The following is a 12,852-nucleotide window of genomic DNA, read 5'->3' on the forward strand; positions in this document are numbered from 1 at the left end:
AAGCCGGGTGTGCAAGATGCTGCTGTCACCCTGCTTGATCCTATATTAAAACACCTGGAGGGCAGTAAGAACCACACCAGCCTTTCCTTTGTGTGTGTTTTTTTTTCTTTTAATACCATTCAACCACACCCTCTTGTAGAAAAACTTATCTACACACTGGACTGTAACTTTGGTTTACAGTCCTTTGTTGTGGGTTGGATCTTGGATTTTTTTTTAACCAGCAGAACCCAGAAGATAAGGATGAATGGATGTCCATCTGTCTTTATTGACTGGCTCTCTCCAGAGTGTAGTCAGTATACAGACAGTGTCATAGCTAGCATGAGAACAGACCTATTGTAAAGTTTGCTGATGACTCTGTTCTGGTTAGTCTTCTTCCTGTTGCTGAAACTTGCCATGGTCCTGTAGTTGTTGATTTTATACATTGGTGTGACAGTGCTTTCCTACAACTGAATGGATCCCAAACTAAAGACGTGTGTTGATTTCAGGCCCCTATCCCACAGGCAGTAGGTACTGTAATCAATTACAAGCACCTGGACACTGCGATTGACAATAGATTAAAGTTTGATGGCAACACTGAAATGCTCTGCAAAAAGTGTAAACTTGCTAAGTTGCAGGTTGAAAATGCCCTGATGACTCTGTTTTTATAGGACAAAGTCAGTCAGTTTATATGTAATTTTGGCATTAGATAGAAGAACACTATAGCAAAGATTGTGAGTGTAGCCGCTAGCCAGTAAGATGGCAAGAGTACAGTTCAGTAGTCTCAGTGATGTGTACAACCAGCAGGTGGTAAACAAAGCAAATGCCATTATCTCTGACTTTGCCCATCCCATTCTGTGTTTTAAAGGGGCAATAAGTAAGATTTTTACTGCCCCATGGAACAAAATGACCATAAGTATTGATAGGGTTGTTGATCAACACCAATGATCCAGGTGCTGAGATTTCTCGTAAGACATTTCAGCTACGAAGGCTAAAAAGCCTCGTTTTCAAGCCAAAAAAGCAAACGACAAAGCAAACATAATTTTGCATTGTGATATTTTGCCTCTTCACTAGATGTTTCTGTTGGAGAGGTCATAAATTACTTAATGCCCCTTTAAAGTACTAGCCTTCTTTTTTTCATTGGTGATTTTTTTATTGTGATGAATTGTTCTGTGTGAATGTCAATAGCAAATACAATAAATAAAGAAAGAAAGTACTAGCCTCTGGCCCGTGGCTGAGTCTCACTAGTGCCAAGAAAAACAGGTACAAACTTCTTTATCCGTACTGCCTTAGGCTTCCTAAATTTATAGAGGGAGGAGGAAGGCCATGATTGTTTGTTGATCCTGATGTTGATGATGATGATGATGATGAAGTTGACGCTGATTTGTCGTATGCTGCTTGTCTGAAACTCTGCATCGACAGCTTGCATTGGCGACTGACTGTTGGTTGTTGTTATTCTTTTCAGTACTTGCTGCAAAACCGATTGCCCGTTGGGAGAAATTAAGTTGAAACTTGAACTTGAATTTAAAGTTGAGACTTGAATAGTCCTTATTGTTACCCTGCCTAGTTTCAAACTGGCCAAATTTCACCTTTGGGAGTCATTTAGGAAGGTGGGGCTTAATGATGGTTCCCATCCATATGCATGTCTGTAGGGCAGATTGTGCTATGATATGACATGGACGGTGTCAGTAAACTAACCCATGATCTGTTATGACACATAAAAGTGAATATGTGCCATCAAGATTGACTAGGACACATCTGTTCTTGTATTGCTGTGTTAGAATCATCTTAACATGATCATTGCTGCAACTTCATAGCCCATCATATTTACTTTGAAATGGTTGAAATATGAGTGACAACTATTAGATCCTGATATAATGGGTCAAATTTGCTGAGCAGTGCATTTTCAGCAAGTTTGAGACATTCACAGGTAAAATGCCCTGATGTAAACTAGGTTTCCTTATCTTGAATGCGCTGAATTGCCGTTGCATTTAAACCACTCCTGCATCAGCTCTGTTTTGCATTTTTCCATCATGATGGTTCCATCAATCTACAAGTACTTTCCTTTCAAATGGCTGCAACTAAGTGTAAAACTGTATTAAATCAATGGGTTAAAATATATGTACGAAAAGTATTAGGCTAAATTGTGCCCTTAATGCAATTTGTCAATGAAATTATAGTCATATTTGGATACCTATTTTGCTTGTTTTCTATTCCTGTATTTATTTTGTTACATTACGAAGTTGGGAAAGGGTCTCCCACATTTTCACTGACTATATTATTGATACAATTGGATACAATCGTTCTTTGTATATCAGTCACATTTTTTCATGATGACTTAACTTTGATCTGTCACAGTCCTTAAGGGCTCCATCTATAAATTTGGAAAGTTCAGCTCTTTTTTACTTTGAAAGGTTCCATCTTTTCATGGTCATATTATTAACACAATGAGTGTAATTTAACTATATTAACTATATCAAAATGCTTATACAACTAGTTTTAAGAATAGATTATTTATTTATTAAGTATTATTTGGCCACTCGTGCCAAAACGTGCCAAAAATCATGACACTGGAGAGACACTTAAATGATTGTTCTGTTGTCATTCAGTTAGATATTTTCTCAATGGGGAGCTGAGCTGGACATTTCCGTTCAATGAGCCTTCTCCATCAGTTTGATACAATCCGCCATTTAAACAACAGGAACAAACTACATCTAACGTCAAACATCAAACGACTCTTTGTCTCGATGAGAACAAAGTGGGGCCGTCAAAGCTATATTGAGTAAATTCAGTCTTACCTTGAGATCCAGGCTGAAAACGTACTGTGACTCTTGTTATGTGTGGACCGAAAAGAAACAGGCCCAGGACCCATTTGGCTCCCAACCCATACTTTGAAACAACAGGCCCTAAAGGAATGGACCCACGGCCGCAGTGTAGCAATCCCCAAGAAACCTACTCCTCTCTTTAATGTGTTAAGTGTTGATAAAATTGACAGCCAAGATGGACAAAAGCTTTTGAAGAGGCTTGTGTCTAGAACATTCTTCTTGACCCGCAACCTTCTGCTTCACAGTTATGGAAACTGTATTTTACCCAGTCAACCAGTCTCAGTACAGTTCAGTTCATTTCAGTTTGGTACGACGGTGTTGAAGTGCGCATGCTGCTTAAGTCAAACAACATCTGTGGTTAAAGCAGTGAAAAAGGACACTAATAGAGAGGCTGGCGGGGTCGTGTCAAAGAGGCAGGTTCTAACAACTCTCAGTGGAATTACGGTTGACTTATGGTCAGGAGACGATGGGGCCGCGACCTCATGACCCCGCCTTCCTCAGAGAACAGCTTTTTGATGTCATCATGAGTGACAGTTACCCCCATCTCCCCGCCTTAGGGCAGGAATGTGACAAAATTGGGGGTTGTTGGGTGATTAGGTATGTGTGTGTGTGTGTGTGTGTGTGTGTGTATGATGAGTGGATAGACCGATGAGGACACACACACGCACACACACACACACAACCATGTGTCAGGTGAGGTGAGATTAGATGTTCCACTCAACCTCCTGCTCTGTAAAGACCTGTTTCCCAGAATCCCCATTTTCCTGGTTGAGCTGAGTGGAATGTTCCTGTTCAAAAGCATTTTTCATATTTCACGGTGGTGTATCGACACAGAATTCTTTCCATCTTTCCATTGAGAATGTGCTTTGAACTGCACACAAGGCAATGCGCAGGCACGCACACACACACACGCACACACACACACACACACACACACACACACACACACACACACACACACACACACACACACACACACACACAGACTATGCAGTTCAGGGGGTAGTCAGATGTGTGTGTTTCTAATGAAAGTAGCCTGTATAAAGGTTATAGGGAGTTATCCCTCCCTGAGAAGAAACCTGTCTGTCTGTCTGTCTGGAAGATCTAGCTTTTTACCCTGATGAAGCCTATGAGAGCCGAAATGCGTTGGTTTACTTTCAATAAAGGTTTTTCTTCTTCTGTGTTCACCAATCGTGGCTGAATACCTCCTTCTGGCAAGAAAGCATATATGTGTTTTTGAAGCTTGGTTTTGGTTAGGGGTCACACGTGATCAGATGTACAGTTGTTGTAGAAATAAATGTTACATCTGAATTAACTCGTCTTTATAACACCGCCCCTCTCTCTTCTTCTCCCTCCCCTGCAGGATAGTTCGTGAGTATCTGAGTGGAGCTCCCTTCTCCTCCTACCAGGAGACCATGTACTTCTCTCGCTTCCTGCAGTGGAAGTGGTTGGAGAGGTGGGTATCCACTGGCAAACATGCAAATCATCCCATTGGCTTCCTATGACAATGGTAACACCTGTCAACCTATACACATTTAGTACCCATTGACTAGTTCAGGTAAACGGCATTCATTTCACTTCATTGTTTGCTAAGGGTGGCATTTTGTCTCCTGCAAACTACAGGCCCATGTCCAAACCTTTTTACCAAAGGTTTAAGAGACAGGTGTCTCAACCCAACTGATATCCTTTTTAGTCAAAATAATACTGTTGAGAAATTCCAATCTCGTTTTAGAGCACTTCATAGCACAGATACCGCTCTCCTCAGAGCGACCAATGACCTTTTTTAGCAGCAAATGCAGGGGAATGTTCCATTTTAAATCTTTTAGATCTCACTGCAGCCTTTAAAACTGTAGACTAGTGGTTCTCAGCCGTGCGCCATCATGCCCCAAGATTATGCAAGATGATTTCACTGATTAACACACATTCAATCAGAGAGGGGGGGTGGGCTAATCTGTGAAATCAGCTGCTGTAGTGTTTGGTTGGAATGACAACCTGGAATCACGATGGTACATGGCTGAGAACCACTGCTGGTCTCAGGCACAAAGGTTTTCGTAGTATTGGTTACCTGTTAATTTCAGAATTGAGTTGAAGATTTTTCTAATCATGGATGAGTCTGGCACCATGCTATATCACAGACCTTTTAACCTCGTTTAAGCCTTGACTGCAGCCTGAGCTCCTCAGGCAGATTCCTATTGGCTGTTCCTAAATTTAGATTAGAACCTGGAGGTGATGAGGCCTTTGCCATCAGGACTCCTACACTTTGGAATGACTGCCTGAGGAGCTGAGGCTGGCTTAATCTGTATCATCTTCACTTCTTAAGACTCACTTTTATAGACTTGCTTAACTAATTAATTGCTTTTGACCATACTTTTATGGTTGTTGCCTTGCTTTCTTTTATTGCTTTTGCAATGTAATGCTTTTCATGTACACAATTACAAAGTGCTATGTTAATAAAGATTATTATTATTTTCCATTGTGACTATCAGTGTCATTCAAGTATGGTAATGTTGCAACATGATCATGAGATTGGACTAAATAGGACTTTGCTTTAAATGTAATCACAGAAAAATGTAATAATCTTATACTTAAGTGAACCAGACTAGAGGCAGGAGAAACATTCACACCAAAAAACAAAGGTAGTGCTACCAATCAATGTTTCTGTTTTAGAGTGGTTAATAATTGATGATGTTTTGCATAATGGCTGGTAACTGAAGCAGGGTGGAAACAGCAGCCATCAATGTGGATTAATAATATATTAGAGCATTATTCTGTCTGCAACATCACATGGCCTGAGAGAATGACATAACCTCTTTTACTTTTTCTCTGTCTCTGTTTCTGTCTCCTACCCTTTCTGTCTCTCTCACACATTCTCTCTCTCTCTCTCTCTCTTGTCTCTGTTGTTCCTCTTTTCCTCCCTCCAGGCAACCAGTAACCAAAAATACCTTCAGACATTATAGAGTACTAGGAAAAGGTGGATTTGGCGAGGTGAGTGTCAGTACAATCAGGAAATAAAGTTGCACTAACTGTAACAGTTTGCTGTGGTATTGTGATCGTTCAAGTTAGAGGTTTTATGATGAATACTTACAATTCGGAATGCAAAGAAAGTCCATTCATCACTGAAATGAAATGTAAACAAAAGTTGGAGACTCATCACAGCTGGAGATCCAACAACAGATATTATGTTCTCTTTCTCAAATGACTAAATTTGGAAATTAGATTTCAATGATTTAAGTTAGTACAATTAACTTTTAACATTTGGTAAATACAGTACTACTTGTGTCTCCAGAGATGTTGTTGAGGAATGTGGCATATGAACTTTCATTAGGTGTAGTTTTAAAGTGTGTTTTGCATGTGTCTCCTGTGTTTGTATGTGTGATCATGCTTCCTCTCCTCACTAGTCTCGCTCGCTGTTTGTTTTCCAGGTTTGTGCCTGCCAAGTACGTGCCACCGGTAAGATGTACGCCTGTAAAAAGCTGGAAAAGAAACGAGTGAAGAAAAGAAAAGGTGAAGCAATGGCACTAAACGAAAAACGCATTTTAGAAAAAGTTAACAGTAGTTTTGTAGTAAGTACTACCTTTTTCTTATTCAACCCTTTCAACAGATGTGTAACTGTTTTTGTGTGTGAGTGTGAGTGTGAGTGTGTGTGTGTGTGTGTGTGTGTGTGTGTGTGTGTGTATATATATGTTTGTGTCAGCATGCCTTTGTTTGCTACATGGATGGTTGATTGAAATCTGCTCTTTTTGCCGCAATGTAATGAAATTTGTATTTATCTCTCATGCAAAAGTGTTTGTTGAAACTGTTGAAGGTTTTGTTTTTTACTCATGTGAAAGTGAAAATGTCAGTTGTTGTGGCGGCCAGATCGCATCCCCCACCCACCTATTTTCATCACATACTCCTTTACTGTCTGGTTTTAACTTTGACAGATACAGTGCCTTTAGAAACTTTTCAACCCCCTTGACCTTTTCCACATGTTGTCGTGTTACAGCCTGATTTCAAATGGATTAAATGAGGTCTTGTATCACTGATCTACACACAATAACCCACAATATCAAAGCTGAACGAGACTTAAAGGAAAATGTATTAAAAATGAAAAGCTTATTTTTTTTTTTTTTATTATTAATAGTCAACCTTTTTGCAGTGACACTCAAAATTAGGTTATGGTGCATCCAGATTCCTTTGAATGTCCTTGAGATGTCTCTACAACTTGATTGGAATCCACCTATAGGCCAATTCAATTGATTAGACATGATTTAGAACGAAATACAAATACATATGTGTATATATACTGTATATAAGGTCCTACAGATAAGTTTCACGGCAAAAACTTTAGCATGAAGTCTAAGGAACTGTCTGTAGAATTCAGAGGCAGAATTCTGAGGAAGCATAGATCTGAGTATGAAACAATTTCTAAAGTGTTGGGAGTTCACAAAAGCACAGTAGGCTCCATCTTTAGGAAATACAAAAAATATGGAACTCCACCAAACTGAAGAACTGGGCGAGAAGTGACCGAGAACCCAAGGATCACTCTGACAGAACTTCAGAGTTCCTTGGTTGAGTACTTATGTGTCGAGATATTTCTTAAAAAAATCATAAATCTTATCTTAAATAAATAAAAAAATTGTAGAAACTCTCATTATGGCGTATTTTGTGTAGTGTAAAAAAAGCAAACAAATTTAATCCATTTTTTATTTTGGGCTGCAACACCAGAACATGTGGAAAAAGTCAAGGTGCTTGAATACTTTGTGAAGTTGCTGTATGTTGGTTTATTCCTTGAGACGCTGTGAAAAGCCCAACGTTCAGTCTCTTACATCTCAGTGGAATCTTGATGTTTCATAGCACTTTGGGCAGAGTGTAGAATAATGTCCTGGCCCTGAGCATGTGTGCCAGCCAAAAAATCATTACCCCGCCACCATACCACCATACCTCATGCTCTCAGTAGTGGCGTTGCTCTTGGCTGATTTTCCAATGGAGTTTTCTATAAATTGAGCCATAGTCATGGGAGGGCAGTGGTTTTTGGCTGGTGCTCTTACGCCGGGCCTGAGGTAGACATCCAGCCTTTCATGTCTTCCACACTGTACCAAAGTAGTAGAGCAGAATACATTTTACAGCTGAGATTCCATTGACATGTAAGATGCTACGTTTTGGGCATGGGGCAATAGTAAGGAAAATATCAGAGGTTTGGTAATGTTTACAGGTAGGGATGTCCGATCCGGTTTTTTTTGTATCCGATACCTATCCCGGTTATTCAATTGTGAGAGAAAAAAAAAAAAGTGGTTATTTTTCATTTTTCATTTTTATTTTTCAAAATTTGAGTTTCTAAATGGATTGGAACCTTTAGCCGATACGTCAAAATTCACCCAGATCGGCCCAGATTCTGATACTGGATATCAGATTGGTGCATCCCTATTTATAGGTTAATAAGTTATAGGTTTAAGTAATAATTTACTTAAAATTAATTTCCACCACAGCAATACTTAGGCACATCTGAAATAGGGAGGACTGACTGTGGTAACTGATATTTTGTCAAACGTGTTTTAACCAAAAACACAGGAGTGGGCATTTGTCTCATCTACATTTTTTTGATCATTTAACAATTTTGTGTTTACAGCAAATCAACCAATTTCACTCCTTTTACCGCTCACTGTATGTGCCTGTCCTGCAATGTGCATGTTCCTGATGTATCTTTCTCTATTTTTCCTCTGTCCTGCTCTTTATAATCCTTGTATGTAAAAATGGAAGTTGCTTGAATTTGAATCCTACTTGACAATGTGTGTTGACGTCAGGACTCAAATGCTGTACAGCTGGAAAACACGTGAGGTGTGCATCTGTTTCCATTTCGTCCAACTGGACTCACCAAAAAGTCTCAGGTGCTCAGGCAGGAAAGGGAAACTTAGCTTTGGCTCAGTGTCGTGTTCCTCCGAAAAATTATTATACCAAAGACAAGAAAATTACAGCAAGTGCTTGTTTAACATTCTTGGAGCACGGCGAGGAATGGCTGTTGGGGTTAGCGTGTTAATTTCTGGTGTGTGGATCTGTGTGTGTATATTTTGTGTGTGTGTGTTTACACTAAGTAGAACATTGTGTGACCATTTACCTCCGTAGAACTGTGTGAAACTGAGCCCTAGTACAGTAAACTGGAAGAGAACGGAGCGGAGCATCAGACCCTCTCCATGTTCTCCATTTGAAGCTAATAGTAGTTTTTGAGTAGTACTAGGTGTTAGATTAGTCGTTTTCTGATGCAGCGTGAGCTACGTTGCGTGTCCTTGTTTTGAGTGAGTCACTGCAAAAGCATGTGTATGGGCATGCACGCGTGCATGCACACACACATACACACGCACACACACACACACACACACAGAGGCTGGAGTGGGCTTGTTACAGAACCTCAGACTTGCAGCTCTTGTCACCTGGGATTGGCACATGATGCTGTGTGTGTGCGTGCGTGTGTGTATGTGTGTGTATGTATGTGTGTGTTCTCTCTGCTACAGGCAGAACTGATGACTCTTCATGTGCCTCTCTACCTACGAGAGCAGCTCTGTTGCCTAGCAACACTGACCAAACAGCAGTAGCAAGGAGAAGAGTCAAGTACTCTCTCAAACCCCTCTTTTCTCTCTCTCTCTCTTTCTCTCTCCTCTCTGTATTTCTCTTTACCTTTCTCTAATCACTGCATACTGTTAGTCAATACATACTCTAAGCCCATATTTTCACTAATATCCTATCCAAATATCAGTGCTTACTCTTTGTGTGTGTGTGTTTGTGTGTGTGTGTGTCAGGGCAGGGTGACCCCGTTCTATCGTCTCCAGCAGCTGAGACTGGGGTGGGATCCTCCTCGCTCTGTTGCACGCCCCGCACAGCTGCACTTTGCCTAAACCAGCGCTGGGTTTCGATTAATTTTTTTCTTTGATGACAGTAGCAGCAGTATCTGTCTTTGATGCTGAAATTTGATATCGGTCCTAAAACAATACTTTTTTCCAATACCTATCTTTGTTGAATACGAGCACATTTCATTGTGTGACGGAATAAATTATATTTATTCTGGATGCCAACTGCTTTTCTAAATAGAAAAAATAAAGACGCCTATAAAGGATAATCAAATTTAAGTTCCATCATTTTGAAAAAAAATCAGCACACTATGACGAGTATTGTCTTTTGAACCCCCAGCCCTACTGATTTCAATGGAAATGTCCATTTTTAATGAATAGACATGCTTTCACAAGGCCTACATATGACTGTTTGTTTTGGCTTGCGCTGTTTATATGTGTGTTTGTTTATGTATGCCTGTGTGTGTCTTGTTTACTTGGCCCATTCAAATTTTCCCATCCCCTCTTGGGGTATTTTTCTGACCATATAGTCAAGAGCAGATGGGAGTCCTCCTGATGGCAGCAACATCCTGCTTGTACACACAAGCACATGCACACACGCTACACCCTGTGTGTCATTGACCCACAGGGGAGGGGAGGAGGGCAGTGGGAATGAAGGGGAAGAGAGAGATGGATGGTGGGATGAGAGGGAGAGGACAGGAGGCAATGGAGCGAGGAGTGGAGAAGAAGCTTCTGGTTTTCTGTATTTGTGATTCATCTTGTTCTCTCTTTGTTTCTCTGTGACACTGTGTGTACATTCTTAGGATTTCACTAGGGATAATGGATTATCGTTCTGGGCATTAGGCAGACCAAATGAAACAATCATGCTCCTCTACCCACCCTGTCTCTTACCAAAGCCCTATCCTCTTTCTCCCCCTCTCTCTCTCTCTCTCTTCCTCTCTCTCTCTTTCTCTTCCTCTCTCTCTCTCTCTCTCTCTCTCTCTCTCTCTCTCTCTCTTTCATTCTGCCTCCTTTCTTCTTGATCGGTCCCCCCGCCTCCCTCGTTACCACCTGCACCTCCCGCCCCTCCCCCTCCCCCACCAGGTTAGTCTAGCCTATGCCTATGAGACCAAGGATGCGCTGTGCCTGGTGTTGACCATTATGAATGGCGGTGACCTGAAGTTCCATATCTACAACATGGGCAACTCGGGCTTCGACGAGCAGCGGGCCATCTTCTACGCTGCTGAGATCTGCTGCGGCCTGGAGGACCTGCACCGTGAGAGGATAGTCTACAGGTCAGGACACACGGGGAGAGAAGGGGCTGCATGTAGACGGGGAATTTGTCAACAATTATGACTAAGAGATACATTTTTCATGGCACTTTTGTTCCTTTTATACCCCTGTGCTGCTTAATTTTGTCCCATTATCTGCTGATTTATATTGCCTCAAACAATTGCCCATGCACATTAGGTCAGCAGCAAGCTTAGAGGCCTTAGGAATGTGCCAGGAGTATTTTGAGGGAGAATCTGGGTCATTGGGGGCTGATGAATGGGGTTTATATCCCAAGAACCACATTCTGATGCTGTTAGGTAAGATGGCTGAGACAAAATATAATTGGCGTTCAACTGGCTAAATGTCCTGGCGTTTAACATGTTGTCCTATGTGACAAACTTCATTGAGTCTTAAACAAACCACAAAAAATATGTCCAACTGTTTGACTCAGGTCTGGTCTATAGCTATGGTTTTATGGAGAGAGATATATTCCATAAGAGAGTGTTGGTGGGAGTGTAAGACTTAGATGAGTGCAAATAGCCAGTCCTGGATGATGAAGTGTGACTGGATTAATGGTGTACTGATTTAACCAAGGTGTAATGTACCTGTCATGCTAAATGGGGCCTTAGAGTTATACTAACATAAACAGTGATGTTCTCAGAAGACATGCATGCACACACATACACACGGCCCACACACACACACATATAAACACACACACTGTTCTCTCAGCTCTAGAGTGTTGTAGTGAACGGCAAACAGAGATCTGAGGTTGGCATTAGGCAGGTGTCCCAGATTTCAGTCATGGCTGAAATCATAGCTATTACAACTTTTTTCTCCCTGAAAGAATTGACACCATTCGGACAAAACAATAGCAAGTTGAGTGAATCAGAATGATACCATATAACATGTGCAGATAAAGCCATTTATTAATCATCCACAACAAGATTGTAGAAGCTAAAATGTAACATGAGTAGAAAACACACAGACAATGAAAGACAATATATGAAATGTCCAAAAATGTTAATGAAGTATATGAGTATTTATCCAGGTTTCTGTTGTTATATCCTTGCTCTTAAATAATATAAGTTATTTTTTTGTACACACACAAGGTCAAAGCTACAAATGCCTAATGCAGTATGTGTCTTTATGTTTTTTCCAGGGATTTGAAACCTGAAAACATCCTTCTGGATGATCGTGGTAAGTTCCACTTATCTTTTCTTACTCTCCAAGTCTGAGCAGACAGACATGCTGGCACACTTCTAGACCAGTGAAGCGTTTTTGTTTTTTTTATTTCCCACACTTCCTTTGATGTAGCCCGCGTGCCCACAGCCTTGGATGGGGGCTGAAAAAAATCCAAGGCTAGTGAAGACAGCTTCTAACTAGCCCACTTTATAATATGCAAGTAGAGCAGCAGAGTCACTCCCCATCTTCCATCGTGGGCTGAAAAGCCTCCTCCTCACATCAGTCTCCCTCCACTGACTCATACCCCCTCTCCCATATCTTCCTCCTCTACTCGCTGTAATATGGTCTTATCTTGAAGTAAAAGAGTCTCTTCCGCTTCTCTCCTTAGCCCTTACTTTCCTTATTCCCTTTCTTTGCACTTCTCTCCTACATGATCATTCTAGGAATATTGTCAGGACACTATGGCTCTGACCTTTGCACTCCTTAGTATTGGTTTCTGGTAATTTTGGTAATCTAGGAACTGACTGAAGCTTATTCCACTGTTGCTGTGGATAAGAGCATCAGCTGAAAGCCTAAAATGTCGGACGTCAATGTAATGCTGGCAGGTTAGCATTAGCCTAATTGATGTATTAATCTATGGATCTTGTCCAGGACACATCCGGATCTCAGACCTGGGCCTGGCCGTTCAGATCCCTGATGGAGAGACGATACGAGGGAGAGTGGGCACTGTTGGATATATGGGTAAGAGTTGGACACCCTCCTAAAACCCTCCTCTACTCTCCTCCACTCCTTTT

The 12,852-nt window shown here is 41.0% G+C and overlaps 1 protein-coding gene across 2 annotated transcripts in view; it reads left to right on the top strand.

The window, feature by feature from the left end:
• Positions 1–12,852, top strand: part of grk4 (G protein-coupled receptor kinase 4) — a 43,924-nt gene that overhangs the window by 23,021 nt on the left and 8,051 nt on the right. For both annotated transcript variants that reach the window (XM_071924829.2, XM_071924828.2), the window contains exons 6-11: positions 4,165–4,257; positions 5,723–5,786; positions 6,224–6,364; positions 10,706–10,896; positions 12,036–12,073; positions 12,710–12,799. In XM_071924829.2, the coding sequence (XP_071780930.1) occupies positions 4,165–4,257; positions 5,723–5,786; positions 6,224–6,364; positions 10,706–10,896; positions 12,036–12,073; positions 12,710–12,799 (617 nt within the window). The remainder of the gene's footprint in view (positions 1–4,164; positions 4,258–5,722; positions 5,787–6,223; positions 6,365–10,705; positions 10,897–12,035; positions 12,074–12,709; positions 12,800–12,852) is intronic.

Source organism: Centroberyx gerrardi, chromosome 3 (assembly GCF_048128805.1).
Source record: "Centroberyx gerrardi isolate f3 chromosome 3, fCenGer3.hap1.cur.20231027, whole genome shotgun sequence".
Classification (NCBI taxonomy): domain Eukaryota; kingdom Metazoa; phylum Chordata; class Actinopteri; order Beryciformes; family Berycidae; genus Centroberyx; species Centroberyx gerrardi.